A 15,812-nucleotide genomic window follows, 5' to 3' on the forward strand; every position below is an offset into this window, starting at 1 on the left:
AGGGGGGGGGGGGGGGGGGGGGGGTTGGTTCTAATTAGAACAGCTTAGTAATAACTTGCAGGCAGGGTCCACTAATGGATTCTAAAATAAGAGGGTGAAAGTTTGAGGAGAAACGGGACATTTGGGCCAGGCACACCTGTAATCCTAGCACTTCGGGAGGCCGAGGCAGGCAGATCACTTGAGGTCAGGAGTTTGAGACCAGCCTGGCCAACATGGTGAAATCCCATCTCTACCAAAAGTACAAAAATTAGCCAGAAATCTCTTGAACCGGGAGGCGGAGGTGGCAGTGAGCTGAGATCCGGCCACTGCACTCCAGCCTGGGCGACAGAGCGAGACTCCGTCTCAAAAAAAAAAAAAAAAAAGAAAAAAAGATAGATTTTGTTTTGTTTCGTTTTTTTGTTTAGAGACGGGATCTTGCTTTGTCACCTAGGCTACAGTACAGTAGTGATCATAACTCACTGTAGCATCTTCCTGTCTGCGCCTCTGTTCCTGGATCCATCCAATGGACATGCTGCTAGGAGTTCCTGACTTTAGGGCTGAGGGTTAAGTGCTATGCACTGTATAAAGCACCCAGCACTCAGGCTGGAACAAAGTCAGCCCTCCACGGATAGGAAGAGAGAGAGAAGGCAAAGGCAACCGTCCCGCTGCTCACGGCAGATCCCGTGATGATGTGGACAGGTCCTCGCGGGTTCGTGTAGGGCATCTCTCCGCTGCCGTTAAATACCTGGGGAAGGGAACAACGTTGGGTGGCGGGCAGTCACACGAGGCCATTCTAGGGGCATCTGACCACCCTGACCCCAGCTGCGTGGGCGCCCAGCCCTCCACGTGCCTCACCTGGTAGTTGTAAATTGGCCACAGTCGTTCATACGAGTGCTCATGAGCCCACAGCTGCAGATCCACTCCTGAGATACAGCAAGCGGGGATCAGACCTCTGAAGCGGGCAGAGGTGGGGTGTGGGGCATGGGTCCCAAGGGTTGCTCACCGTATTTGTAGAAAAGATCCTCCAAACCATACAGCTTGCCTTGGAGGCCTTTGCGGACCTGGGCAGGGTGAATGAGTGGGTGAGGGTGATGCAGACTGACACGCACCTGGCTCTCAGCACCTCCCCACTGTCTCCCAGGGAGGGGCCTCACCTTGCTTTCATATCGTGTGCAGTCGTCCAGATCTGCATTGGAGCAGTACATGGGCCGGTGCCCCATGGTGATGATCCACGGCCGGGCTGCCCGGTTCTTATTGGCTTTCTAGGGAGAAGGGCCCAGGGTGAGGGGCTGGGCAGGGGGGGTGGAGGGGGAGGTGGGGCTGGCCGAGGGACTACAGGGGACCTCCACCCAGGTTACCTGGAGGTCTCTCTCCAGCCAGCGAAACTGCCTCTGTACCAGGTGGCGGCCGTAATGGAGAAAGAAATAGACCTCGGTGGAGAAGGAGATGATGTGGGCGGGACCCAGATCCCAGCTGGAGGAGTCAAAGGGCAGGGGTCAGGGACCGGGGCTCCTCTGCATCTCCCATCCTTCAGGGGAGAGGGCCAGTGCCCTGGCACCTGCACATTACCTGTACCACAGGCCCTCATTATCCCCCGGCATGCTGAAGCGAGCCTTGTAGTTAGAGAAGTTGCTAGAATAAAGGAAGTACAAGGGATGGAGGTGAGGGACTGAATTTCATAGCCCTACTCCTATACCCTGCCACTGTCCGGCCCTGAGTCTGGCTTCCAGCCCACCCCCATCTCCTCTTGCTACCACAATTGAAATGTTGCAGCATGAGAGACTCAAGGGAGACACTAAGAAGAATGGGACCGTTTCCATTGATCCAGCCCTTGCCCACTGCCACAGCCCTCGGTCCTCACTAGCGTTCTTCATGGTTCCCGGGGCATGTCATGTACGGCAGGCTGGCAGCCACAGGTTCAATGAGCCGCATGAACCTATCCCCGACGCGGGCATTGTCCTGATCCATGTTGTAGGCAAAGTCTCCTGGGGGAGGGGGTGGAAGGAGGGTGAGGACCCAGGCCCAGCTCTGCTTTCATTGGAATTGAGAGAGCCAGGTTAGTCCCAGCACTCTAGGGGGCCGAGGCAGGAGTATCACTTGAGCCTAGGAATTCAAAACCAGCCTCCCAAAGTGCTGGAATTACAGGTGTGAGCCACTATGCCTGGCTAAGATGGTGTTTGTTTGTTTGTTTGTTTGTTTTTGTTTTCTTTTTTTCTTTTTTTTGTGAGACCGAGTCTCCCTCTGCTGCCCAGACTGGTGTGCAGTGGTGCCATCTTGGCTCACTGCAACCTCTGCCTCCTGGGTTCAAGCGATTCTCCTGCCTCAGCCTCCCGAGTAACTGAGATTATAGACACGCGCCACCACACCTGGCTAATTTTTGTAGTTTTAGTAGAGATGGAGTTTCACCATGTTGGCCAGGCTGGTCTCGAACTCCTGACCTCAAGTGATCCACCTACCTTGGCCTCCCAAAGTGCTGGAATTACAGGCATGAGCCACCGTGCCCGGCCCAACATTAGTATTATTATTATTCCCATTTCAGATGGGGAAACTGAGGACCCAGGTCACACAGCTGGCTAGTGAAGATGTAGAAATAAAACCTAGGGAGCCTGATTCCAGCGTCTGTACTTTGAAACATACAATCCCCAATCCCCATTACCCATCTCATTCTCTTCCCCCTTTTAAATAACAACAGCAGCAATAATAATAATAACAGCACAAGGACACCGAAGTGCACCTGCATCCTGCCAGGCAACGCGAACTCACATAGTGATCATAACAGTCCTGCGAACTCGGAACCAGCTTTCTCTCTAATCAAAATACACGGCGGGAAAAACGTCTGCTCCTGGCAAGAGTGCCAGAGTTGGGATTTTAACCAAGGTAGGCTGGTTGGCCACAGACACTGTCTCCGTAGCCAGTCTCATCCCGTGTCCCTTCAGAGACACACTGGCCCCAGCCCTGTCCCCTCCATGGTCCTGGCACCGCCCACCACCCGCGCTCCCCCCACCCGCGCTCCCCCCACCATCCCTCCACGCGCTCCCCGCACCATCCCTCCGCTTGCGCGCTGACCACCATCCTTCCGCGCGCCCCTGCGGATGCCTCACCCACATGGAGAACGGCGTCGTACATGCCCTGCTGGGTGTCCCTGCGCAGCCGGGGGAAGGCCTTCGGGTTGTCAGCGCCCAGGTCCCCAAACACAGCCAGGCGGGGACTCCAGTGGGCCCCATTCTTGAGGGCCCTGAAGCGGAACCGACGGCTCCAGCCTTGCGCACTGCCACAGCGATAAACTGAAGGGAGAGGAAAATGTCGCAGTCAGCTGGGCCGCCCCAGGACCCTCCCTCCAACCCCATCCTTCCCCAACTGTTGGAGGGGAGGAGATGGGGGGACTGGTTGGGGCTGGCCCATGCCCCTTCGATCTGCCTTCCCCGGAAGTTCCGTTTTCATCCTGGGGTCTCATACAATAGGCTTGCAGATAGGCAGAGGAGTTACCAGCCCAACCTGAGCCACCGGCCGGTGGTAGCTTCTAGTCTGTATCCCACTCCTCTTCCCATTCTCCCTCAAGAACTCAGCCTGGGGTCCCTCTCACCATACTGAACCCCCGGCAGCAGCTTGCGAAGCGTGACTCGGTGTATGTAGAGCTTCCGCCGGAGAATGCCCCCGTCCACAAAGGGGACGAAGGTGCCTTGGGCGCGGAGGGGCAGAGGCCCCGACGGCTGCAACCCGAATTGCACTTCAGAGCGGGTTGGGACCCATGTGGTCCAGGTTACAGTCATGGAGCCTGGCTCACCTGGGGAGAAAGGGACAGAGGATAGACCAGGAGTGAGGCCTGGGCAGGGTGGTAGGGATGTGCAGAAAAAGTGAGGGGCGTTGACCACTGTTGAACAGTTAGTAGTTAAGGAGACAGATTCTGGAACTGCCCCCAAGTTCAATCCCAGCTCTACCATTTCTTCTTCTTCTTCTTCTTCTTTTTTTTTTTTTTTTTTTTTTTTTTTTGAGTCGGGGTCTCACTGTGCTGCCCAGGCTGGAATACAGTGGTGCAATCTCAGCTTACTGCAACCTGTGCCGCCTCCTAGGTTCAAGCGATTCTCCTGCCTCAGCCTCCCGAGTAGCTAGGATTACAAGCATGTGCCACCATGCCTGGCTAATTTTTGCATTTTCAGTAGAGATGTAGTTTTGCCATGTTGGCCAGACTGGTCTTGAACTCCTGACCTCAGGTGATCCACCCACCTTCCCCTCCCAAAGTTCTGGGATTACAGGCGTGACCCAGCTCTGCCATTTCTAAGCTGAGCTTTCCTGGGGCACATCACTTCACCTCTCTGAGCCTCAGTTTTCCTGTCTGCAAAATGGAAAAATAATAGTTTCTGTGCTATATGGTTGTTATGAAGCTTAGATGAATAAATATAAATAAAGCAAATGAAATAGTGCTTAGTACACTTAGGGTTATATGGGGGAACAAGTATTATTATTAATATCATTATTTACTATATGCAGATCTTGTACCAACTATTGTACACACATGATATCATTTAAGGGTTGCCAGCTTGGGTGTCTGGAGGCCACAGGTGATCTAAAGGGAGACAAGGGCCACCTGTAAGTGAGCAAGGAGTTACAGAGCATGTAGCCAACTGTAGACCCTGCCCTATCCCAAAGGGGCAGCCATCACTCAGATCTGGCGATAGCCACCAAGCAAGCAGGAAACGGGCCCAGTACTGGCAAAGCTATTGACTTTTCTTTTTTCTCGGAGATAGGGTCTCACTCTGTTGCCCAGGCTGGAGGTGCAGTGGTGCCATCTTAGCTCACTGCAGCCTTGGCCTCCTGGGCTCAAGCTATCCTCCTGCCTCAGCCTCCCAAGTAGCTGGGACCACAGGCACATGCCACCACGCCCAGCTAATTTTTTTTGTTTTTTTTTTTTGAGGAGGAGTCTCGCTTTGTTGCCCAGGCTGGAGTGTGATGGCGCAATCTCGGCTCACTGCAACCTCCGTGAGATGGTTTGGCTCTGTTGCCCCACCCAAATCTCATCTTGAATTGTACTCCCATAATTCCCATGTGTTGTGGGAGGGACCAGTGGGAGATTGTTTGAATCAAGGGGGCGGTTTTCCCCATTTTGCTCTCATGGTAGTGAATAAGTCTCATGAGATCTGATGAGTTTATCAGGGGTTTCCACCTTTGCTTCTTCCTCATTTTCTCTTGCCACTGCCATGTAAGAAGTGCCTTTCACCAGCTGGGTGTATTGGCTCATGCCTGTAAACCCAGCACTTTGGGAGGCCAAGGCGGGTGGATCACGAGGTCAGGAGATCGAGACCATTCTGGCCAACATGGTGAAACCCCATCTCTATTGCAAATACAAAGATTAGCTGGGCATGGTGGCGTGCACCTGTAGTCCCAGCTATTTGGGAGACTGAGGCAGGATAATTGCTTGAACCAGGGAGACAGAGGTTGCTGTGAACCAAGATCACGCCACTGCATTCCAGCTTGGCAACAGAGCAAGATTCTGTCACAAAAAAAAAAAAAGAAAGAAAGAAAGAAAGAAAAAAGAAATGCCTTTCACCTCTGCCATGATTCTGAGGCCTTCCTAGCCGTGTGGAACTGTAAGTCCAATTAAACCTCTTTTTCTTCCCAGTCTTGGGTATGTCTTTATCAGCAGCATGAAAATGGACTAATATAGTAAGTTGGTACCAGTAGAGTGGGGTGTTGCTGAAAAGATACCTGAAAATGTGGAAGCAACTTTGGAACTGGGTAACAGACAGAGGTCGGAACAGTTTAGAGGGCTCAGAAGAAGACAGGAAAATGTGGGAAAATTTGGAACTTCCTAGAGACTCAGTTGAATGACTTTGACAAAAATACTGATGATGATATGGACAATGAAATCCAGGCAGAGGTGCTCTCAGGTGGAGATGAGGAACATGTTGGGAACTGGAGCAAAGGTGACTCTTGTTAGCTTTTAGCAAAGAAACTGGCGGCATTTTGCCCCTGCCCTAGAGGTTATTGGAACTTTGAACTTGAGAGAGATGATTTAGGGTATCTGGTGGAAAAAGTTTCTAAGCAGCAAAGCATTCAACATGTGCTATTAAAGGCATTCAGTTCTAAAAGGGAAGGAGAGCATAAAAGTTCAGAAAATTTGCAGCCATCATGATGATGGGATAGAAAATAAAATCCCATTTTCTGAGGAGAAATTCAAACTGGCTGTAGATATTTGCATAAGTAATGAGGAGCTGAATGTTAATCCGCAAGACAGTGGGGAAAATATCTCCAGGGCATGTCAGAGACCTTTGCGGCAGCCCCTGTCATCACAGACCCAGAGGTCTAGGAGGAAAAAATGGTTTCATGGGCAGGGCCCAGGGTCCCTGTGCTGTGTGCAGTCTAGGGACTTGGTGTCCTGCATCCTAGCCACTCCAGCTGTGGCTGTAAGGGGCCAAAATAGAGCTCGGGCCGTGGCTTCAGAGGGTGCAAGCCCCAAGCCTTGGCAGCTTCCACGTGGTTTTGAGCCTGCAGGTGCGCAGAAGTCAAGAATTGGGGTTTGGGGACCTCCGCCTAGATTTCAGAAGTTAGTTTTCATGCTGTTGATAAAGACATACCTGAGACTGGGAAGAAAAAGGGGTTTAATTGGACTTACAGTTCCACATGGCTGGGGAGGCCTCAGAATCATGGCAGGAGGAGAAAGGCACTTCTTCCATGGTGGTGGCAAGAGAAAAGGAGGAAGAAGCAGAAGCGGAAACCCCTGAGAAAACCATCAGTCTCAGGCCGGGTGCAGTGGCTCAAGTCTGTAATCCCAGCACTTTGGGAAGCTGAGACGGGCGGATCACAAGGTCAGGAGATTGAGACCAACCTGGCTAACATGGTGAAACCCCATCTTTACTAAAAAAATACAAAAAACTAGCCGGGCATGGTGGCAGGCGCCTGTAGTCCCAGCTACTCGGGAGGCTGAGGCGGGAGAATGGCAGAAACCTGGGAGGCGGAGCTTGCAGTGAGCTGAGATCCGGCCACTGCACTCCAGCCTGGGTGACAGAGTGAGACTCCGTCTCAAAAAAAAAAAAAAAAGCCATCAGTCTCATGAGACTTATTCACTACCACGAGAACAGTAAGGAGGAAACTGCCCCCGTGATTCAACTGATCTCCCTTCAGGTCCCTCTCACATGTGGGAATTATAGGTGTACAATTCAAGATGAGACTTTGGTGGGACACAGAGCCAAACCATATCATTCTGTCCCTGGCCCCTCCAAATCTCATACCCTCGTATTTCACAATCAATCATGCCTTCCCAACAGTCCCCCAAAAGCATTAACCCAAAAGTCTACAGTCCAAAGTCTCATGTGAGACAAGTCAAGACCCTCTCAACTATGAGCCTGTAAAATCAAAAGCAAGCTAGTTATTTCCTAGATACAATGGGGATATAGGTATTGGGTAAACACAGCCATTCCTAATGGGAGAAATTGGCCAAAACAAAGAGGTTAAAGGGCCCACGCCAGTCCAAAATCCAGTGGGGCAGTCAAATTTTAAAGCTCCAAAACGATTTCCTTTGATTCCAGGTCTCACATGCAGGTCATGCTGATGCAAGAGGTGGGTTCCCATGGCCTTGGGCAGCTCTGCCCCTGGGGCTTTGCAGGGTACAGCCTCCCTCCTGGCTGCTTTCACAGGCTGGCATTGAGTGTCTGCAGCTTTTCCAGGAGCACAGTGTAAGCTGTCAGTGGATCTACCATTCTGGGGTCTGGAGGATGGTGTCCCTCTTTTCACAGCTCCACTAGGTGGTGCCCCAGTAGGGACTCTGTGTGGGGGTTCCAGCCCCACATTTGAAGTGATTCTCCTGCCTCAGCCTCCTGAGTAGCTGGGATTACAGGTGCATGCCACCACGCCTGGCTAATTTTTGTATTTTTAGTAGAGACAGGGTTTCGCCATGTTGGCCAGGCTGGTCTCGAACTCCTAACCTCATGATCCGCCCACCTCAGCCGCCCAAAGTGCTGGGATTACAGACGTGAGCCACCACGCCCAGCCTAGAACACATCTTTACACGGTGGTTTTTATATCCCAGGAGCATATATAGATAGATATGAAAATCCAGATTTTGAAGTGATAGCTTCAAATTCTTAAATGTTAGCACCCAAGTCAAGGTTTTAAAAATACCGTGTGGTGTAGTGTAATGTTAAGAGTTCTTCCTCCAGTCATACAAAAATGCATGTGTTCAGGGTTATTTATGGCAGTACTCTTTGTAATTGCAAAATAAGGGAAACAACCTAAATGCCCATATTTAGGAGAGTGACTGAATAACATCCACACAATGGTGTAAAAAAGAATGAGGACAAGCTCCAAGAACCGCTATGAAATGTTTCCAGGACATATTGTTATACCAAAATAAGCAAAGTGCATAAGAGTATAGTTAGCTGCCCTTAATGTAAGGGGTATAAGAAAATATGGAGGTATCTCTGCTCATTTGTACAAAAGAAATACACCAGGTACTAAAGAGATGAATTACTTACAGGGGATGGGTGGAAAATGAGGTAGAAAAAAAGAGGAGGCCAGATGTATATTCCCAGCACTTTGGAAGGCCAAGGAGGGTAGATCACTTTGAGGCCAGGAGTTTGAGACCAGCCTGGCCAACGTGGTGAAACCCTGTCTCTACTAAAAATGCAAAAATTAGCTGGGTGTGGTAGCTCACACTTGCCATCCCAGCACTTAAAGTCAGGAGTTCAAGACTAGCCTGGCCAACATGGCAAAACCTGGTCTCTACTAAAAATATAAAAATTAGCCGGGCATGGTGGCGCGTGCCTGTAATCCCAGCTACTCAGGAGGCTGAGGCAGGAGAATCACTTGAACCCAGGAGGCAGAGGTTGCAGTGAGCCAAGATTGTGCCACTCAGTGCACTGCAGCCTGGGTGACAGAGCAAGACCCGTCTCAAAAAAAAAAAAAAAGAGAAAGAAAGAGTGGGGGCGGGGCGGGGGAAGGAGGGGAAGAAAGAAAGAAAGAAAGAAAGAAAGAAAGAAAGAAAGAAAGAAAGAAAGAAAGAAAGAAAGGAAGGAAGGAAGGAAGGAAGGAAGGAAGGAAGGAAGGAAGGAAGGAAGGAAGGAAGAAAGAGAGGGAAAGAAAAAAAGTGGGGGCCAGGCGTGGTGGCTCACACCTGTAATCCCAGCACTTTGGGAAGCCAAGGCAGGTGGATCACTTGAGGTCAGAAGTTTGAGACGAGCCTGGCCAACATGGCAAAACCCCATCTCTACTAACAATACCAAAATTAGCCGGATTTGGTGGCACACACCTATAGTCCCAGCTACTCAGGAGGCTGAGACAGGAGAATTGCTTGAACTGGTGAGGCGGAGGCTGCAGCGAGCTGAGATCACACCACTGCACTCCAGCCTTGCGAGACACAGCAAGGCTCCATCTCAAATAAATAAATAAATAAATAAATAAATAAATAAATAAATAAATAAAAGGGGAATGGGAACAGAGGAACAGAGTTGTAGGGATGAAGAAACAGAGACATTTACTTGAGTCAGGCTTTTCGTATAAGTTTGACTCCTGAAACCGTAGTCGTGTTTCACATTTCCCTCACACGCCCACAAAATAAACAAAACTATCAGGATATGCGGGGAACCCAATATGGAATAGAGACACTAATAAGTGGACCTAACCAGATTAAAAAATGAATAACATAACCATGTGGAAGGGAGTAGGGAAGAAAAATAACTGCAAGAAACAGTGTCCTGAGTGGGTATTATTATAAGGCAAAAGACAAAAAGGACTGTGCATAAAGGCTGTCACCTTGGCATTGCGTGCTTCTCACAGGCATACCCGTAAATGATTCTGAAACTGCTATATATATATATACCAAATTTCACACTTGTTGCCAAGGCTGGAGTGTAATAGCACGATTTTGGCTCACTGCAACCTCTGCCTCCTGAGTTGAAGTGACTCTCCTGCCTCAGCCTCCCAAGTAGCTGGGACTACAGGCATGCACCACCACACCCAGCTAATTTTTGTATTTTTAGTAGAGACGGGGTTTTATCATGTTGGCCAGGCTGGTCTTGAACTCCTGACCTCAGGTGATCCACCCACCTCGGCCTCTCAAAGTGCTGAGATTACAGGCATGAGCCACCACACCCAGCTGTAACTGCTTTATGTATATACTAGGATTGAACAAATAAATATATTGTAGACAGTAAGAGTCAAGTTTCTGAGTGTTAGAGAAAGAAGTTACAAATAAGGAAAGATGAGGCTAAAATAAACCCATGATCCTGGCCTGAAATCGGGGATATCAGTATGATCTCATGGCATTTTTTTTTTTGAGCTGGAGTCTCGCTCTGTTGCCCAGGCTGGAGGGCAGTGGTGTGATCTTGGTTCACTTGAACCCACCTCCTGGGTTCAAGTGATTCTCCTGCCCCAGCCTCCTGAGTAGCTGGGATTACAGATACACGCCACCATGCCTGGCTAATTTTTTGCATTTTTGGTAGAGATGGGGTTTCACTGTGTTGGCCAGGCTGGTCTCAAATGCCTGACCTCAAGTGATCCACCCGCCTCGGCCTCCCAAAGTGCTGAGCCACCGTGGCCGGCCAGGTAATTAATTTTATACAGATTCAAACATAGATGTGTAAATATGAAGCTTTGTGTACATGCATGTATTGCCTCGCTGTGTTTGTTGAGTGGAACTAGAAGCTATGACATCTCAGTGGCAATGAGCACACCTAGTGCCCAGATCTTAGTTTCTAAATACCCATTCTCCAATAAAAAGGAACTGGAGGGCTGGGTGCAGTGGTTCACGCCTGTAATCCCAGTAGTTTGGGAGGCTGAGCAGGTAGATCACAAGGTCAGGAGTTTGAGACCAGCCAGACTGACGTGGTGAAACTCCATCTCTACTAAAAATACAAAAATCAGCTGGGCTTGGTGATGCGCGCCTGTAGTCCCAGCTACTTGGGAGGCTGAGGCAGGAGAATCCCTTGAACCCGGGAGGCAGAGGTTGCTGTGAGCCAAGATCATGCCACTGTACTCCAGCCTGGGTGACAAGAGTGAAATTCCATCTCAAAAAAATAAAAAGAAAGAAAGAAAGGAAAAAAAAAGAAACTGGAACTCATTGTGGGAAATAGGTGCTTCCAAGGATGGAACAGGAAATATACAAGAGGAGCCTGGAATTATTTGTGATGTCATCAAGTGAGGAAGTACTCAGAAATGATGGAGGCTTGTTGTAAGAACACAGAACCCAATCTGAAGGAATTCTGAGAGACCAAATCTGGGACAATCATCACATCAAATTTTTCACCCATGGAATAAAATGGATATCCATGAGTCCATGATATAAATAAATCATTGAATAAATTACTAAAGGGATCAGGAATGGACAGCTCTTTCTTATAATAAAATTTCAATTAGGTGGAAGGAGCTACCATATTGAATAGGAACAATAGGCCAAAAAAAAAAAAAAATAGAAGTGTGGAGGCTGGGCACAGTAGCTCACATCTATAATCCCTATACTTTGGGAGGCTGAGGCAGGTGGATTGCTTGAGCCCAGGAGTTCCAGACCAGCCTGGGCAACATGGTGAAACCCTGTCTCTACAAAAATGCAAAAATTGCCAGGCATGGTGGTGCATCCCTGTAGTCCCAGCTACTCAGGAGGCAGAGGTGAGAAGGTCACTTGAGCCCGGGAGGTAAAGGTTGCAATGAACTGAGATTGCGCCACTGCACTCCAGCCTGGGTGACAGAGCAAGACTCTGTCTCAAAATAAATAAATAAATAAATTAGAAGTTATTGGCCAGGTGCAGTGGCTCACGCCTGTAATCCTAACACTTTGGGAGGATGAGGCAGGCAGATTGGCTGAGCTCAGGAGTTCGAGACCAGCCTGGGCAACACAGTGAAACCCCATCTCTACTAAAATACAAAAACTTGTCCAGGCGTGGTGGTGTGTGCCTGTAATCCCCACTACGTGAGAGGTTGAGGCAAGAGAATTGCTTGAACCTGGGAGGTGGAGGTTACAGTGAGCCGAGATCGCGCCACTGCACTCCAGCCTGGGCAACAGAGCAAGACTCCGTCTCAAAAACAAAACAAAAGTTATAAAATTTAAAAAGAAAAAAAAAAAGGAGGGAATTAGAAAATTAGAAAATCACCATTAGGCAAACACCACATTGATAATTGTTGCCAATAAGATCCACTGATGGATGCTAAAATTAGTGAGCAAACATTGAGGAGAAATGGGATTTGCATTGTCTTGAGCCATCTCCCTCAAGATATTTATTAACTACAAAGAGAAGAATAATTACTTTATAGAGGAGAAACCCAGCAGGCACCTCCTTAATGAAACAATCAGGGTCAACATCAGTAAGTCACAACAATAAGTCATAGCCACATCTTGATCCTTCATATCATGCACCAAGAAGGGCACAACATCACGTCTATGATAGTCTTGCCAAAAATACATAACTTAATTCCAGTCATGAGAAAGTATCAGACAAACCCCAAACAAGAGATACTGTACGAAATAGCTGATCAGTACTCAGCAATACCAAGATCATGAAAGACAAGGGAAGACTGAGAAACTAATGGATGGGAGGAGACTAGGGAGGCACAACCGCTAAATGCAATGTGAGACCCTGGATCAGATTCTGGAAGGGGAAATGGACACTAGAAGAAAAACGGGTGAAATTCAAATGAGATCTGTAGTTTAGTTAACAGTATTGTACCAATCTTGATTTCTTGGTTTTAATCATTGTACCATGGTTACGTAAAATGTTAACATCAGGGGAAACCAAGTGAGGGGAGACAGGAACTCTGTAATATTTTTGGAACGTTTCTGCTAAATCTAAAAGTGGCACAAAATTAAAAAGTTTTAAAATAGGCCGGGCACAGTGGCTCATGCCTGTAATCCCAGCACTTTGGGAGGCTGAGGTGGGTGGATCATTTGAGGCCAGGAGTTCAAGATCAGCCTGCCCAACATAGCAAAACCCTGTCTCTACTGAGAAATACAAAAATTAGGGGCCAGGTGCAGTGGTTTATGCCTGTCATCCCACTGCTTTGGGAGGCCAAGGTGGACGGATCACTTGAGGTCAGGAGTTCAAGACCAGCCTGGGCAACACGGTGAAACCCTGTCTCTATTAAAATAGAAAAATTAGCTGGGCTTAGTGGCATACACTTGTAGTCCCATCTATTTGAGAGGCTGAGGAAGAAGAATCGCTTGAACCTGGGAGGCGGAGGTTGTAGTGAGCCAAGATCGCACCACTGCACTCTAGCCTGGGCAGCAGAGTGAGACTCCAAGTCAAAAACAAAAACAAAAACATACAAAAATACAAACATCAGCCAGGCATGGTGACACGTACTGGTAGCCCCAGCTACTTGGGAGGCTGAGGCAGGAGAATCCCTTGAACCTGAGAGGCAGAGGTTGCAGTGAGCCAAGACCGAACCCCTGCACTCCAGCCTGGGTGACAGAGTGAGACTCTGTCTCAAAACAAACAAACAAACCCACAAAGATTGTGGGCTCCTGAACCAGCCTGCTGGCATTCAGATTCCCAGGCTATGTGAACTGGGGTCAGACTCTTCCCCTGCTATGGCTCTCAGTTTTACTCTCTTGTCAAACGGTAGTAGCAATGGTACCTACAGCTTAAGGTGGATACCAGGTTAAACGAGTTATCCATCTAGCGCACTTATAAGCATGTACTTGCCATTGCTATTGTGTAGGCTGAAAAAGGACAGCCATGATCTCACTGGATTGCCACAGCAGCACTATGGGATGGAGTTTTACTGCCTTTCCCATTTTTACAGAGGCCTCCAGGCAAAGTGCTTTGTCCAAGGTCACTAGACTGGCAAATGCCAAGCCAGTTCATTCATGTGGTTTCTGATTCCACATTGCAACTAACCTTGAAGAAACTCTCTCTCCTAGGCATGGTAGCTCACCCCTGTCTTCCCAGCACTTTGGGATGCTGAGGTGGGAGAATCACTTGAGCCCAGGAGTTTGAGACTAGCCTGGACAACACGGTGAGACCTTGTCTGTACAAAAAATAAAAAGAATTAGCCAGGCATGGTAGTGCACGTCTGCACTACTCCAGCTACTCAGGAGGCTGAGTCAGGAGGACCACATGTGTCCAGAAGTTAGAGGCTACAGTAAGCTATGATTGCGCCATTGCATTGCAGTGTGGGTGACAGAGTGAGATCCTATCTAAAAAAAAAAGAAGAAGAAACTATCTTCTTTGAAGATGTAAAAGACATGAAAAACAAGGAAAGATAAGGAATAACTGAGGAACCGTCACAGATAGAAAAGAGTAGGACTAGAGCCTGGCACGGTGGCTCACGCCTGTAATCCCAACACTTTGGGAGGCCGAGGTCGGTGGATCACCAGAGGTCGGGAGTTCAAGGCCAACCAGGCCAACATGGTGAAACCCCATTTCTACTAAAAATATAAAAAGTAGCCGGGCGTGGTGGTGTGTGCCTGTAATCCCAGATACTTGGGAGGCTGAGGCAGGAGAATTGCTTGAACCCAGGAGGCAGAGCTTGCAGTGAGCCAAGATCATGCCATTGCACTCCAGCCTGGCCAATACAGTGAGGCTCCATCTAAAAAAAAAAAAAAAAATTAGCTGGGCATGGTGTCATGCCCCTGTGGTCCCAGCTATTCGAGAGACTGAGGTGGGAGGATCGCTTGAGTCTGAAAGTCGAGGCTGCAGTGAGCCATGTTTGTGCTACTGCACTCCAGCACCAAACCCTGACAGAGCCAAACCCTGTGTCAAAAAAACAAACAAACAACTGTTCTCCCTCTTTCAACCACATGTCTGTGCAAGAGCAGATTTTCTTCACAGGCAAAATCCAAAACAACAAATCGCAACAGACTAAAATGAAAACAGATCTGAGGAGAATCCAGGTGTCAGTTACCAAACCAGATACTAAAGAGATTTTAGGCCAGGCGCGGTGGCTCATGCCTGTAATCCTAGCACTTTGGGAGGCCGAGACCAGAGGATTGCTTGAGCTTAGGTGTTCAAGACCAGCCTGGCCAACATGGTGAAATTCCATCTCTATGAAAAATACACAATTAACCAGGTATGGTGGTGGGTGCCTGTAATCCCAGCTACTCGGGGGGCTGAGGTAGGAGAATCGCTTGAACCCTATGGGGCGGAGGCTGCAGTGAGCCAAGATTGTGCCACTACACTCCAGCCTGGGTGACAGAGTGGGACCTTGTCTCAAAAGAATAAAAAATAAAAGATTTTTAAAAGATGCAAGTCAGTGTCACTCTTCTCACTCAATTTCTTCTCTTGCATAATACAGTTTTTTCATTAAAAATGTCATTTACATTAATACAGAAGGTATTTGTTATTGTTAATTTTAAATGACAATAAAAAATTTTAAATGCCTCAGTTTTAATACCTCATTTGGTAAATATTGCCAGCTATACTGCACATAAGCTAAAGCTCTTTGAAGTTCTCCATAAGTTTTAGCAGTGTAAAACAGTTCTGAGATTAACAGTGTAAAACAAATGGTCCTGAGATTTAAAGTGTATGGAAATTGCTGCTACATACCAAGCTCGGTTCTGTCCCACCAACCCTTTTTTTTTTTTTTTTTGAGACAGGGTCTCACTCTGTCACCCAGGTTGGAGTGTAGTGGCATGATCTTGGCTCACTGCAACTTTTGCCTCCTGGGCTGAAGTGACCCTCTTGCCTCAGCTCCCCAAGTAGCTGAGACTACAGGCGTGAGCCACCATGCACAGCTAATTTTTTTATTTTTTAAATTTTTTTGTAGAGATGGGGTTTCACCATGTTACCCAGGCTGGTCTTGAACCCCTGAGGTCAAGTGATCCACCCACCTCAGCATCCCGAAGTGCTGGGATTACAGGCATGCACCACCGTGCCCGGCCTCCACCACAATTTTTTTTTTTTTTTTTTTTT

The 15,812-nt window shown here is 48.4% G+C and overlaps 1 protein-coding gene across 2 annotated transcripts in view; it reads right to left on the reverse strand.

Moving 5' to 3' along the window:
• The window catches only part of ACP7 (acid phosphatase 7, tartrate resistant (putative)), a 27,188-nt gene that overhangs the window by 8,920 nt on the left and 2,456 nt on the right, over positions 1 to 15,812 (reverse strand). Inside the window, exons 3-11 of one of the 2 annotated variants that reach the window (XM_023229524.2) lie at positions 3,563 to 3,763; positions 3,081 to 3,263; positions 1,841 to 1,964; positions 1,549 to 1,611; positions 1,338 to 1,452; positions 1,134 to 1,241; positions 983 to 1,040; positions 835 to 902; positions 653 to 724 (exon numbers count right to left, since the gene is read on the reverse strand). In XM_023229524.2, the coding sequence (XP_023085292.1) occupies positions 653 to 724; positions 835 to 902; positions 983 to 1,040; positions 1,134 to 1,241; positions 1,338 to 1,452; positions 1,549 to 1,611; positions 1,841 to 1,964; positions 3,081 to 3,263; positions 3,563 to 3,763 (992 nt within the window). The remainder of the gene's footprint in view (positions 1 to 652; positions 725 to 834; positions 903 to 982; positions 1,041 to 1,133; positions 1,242 to 1,337; positions 1,453 to 1,548; positions 1,612 to 1,840; positions 1,965 to 3,080; positions 3,264 to 3,562; positions 3,764 to 15,812) is intronic. The other variant, XM_026447715.2, reaches the window with a different exon arrangement.

This window comes from Piliocolobus tephrosceles, chromosome 21 (genome assembly GCF_002776525.5).
Source record: "Piliocolobus tephrosceles isolate RC106 chromosome 21, ASM277652v3, whole genome shotgun sequence".
Taxonomy (NCBI): domain Eukaryota; kingdom Metazoa; phylum Chordata; class Mammalia; order Primates; family Cercopithecidae; genus Piliocolobus; species Piliocolobus tephrosceles.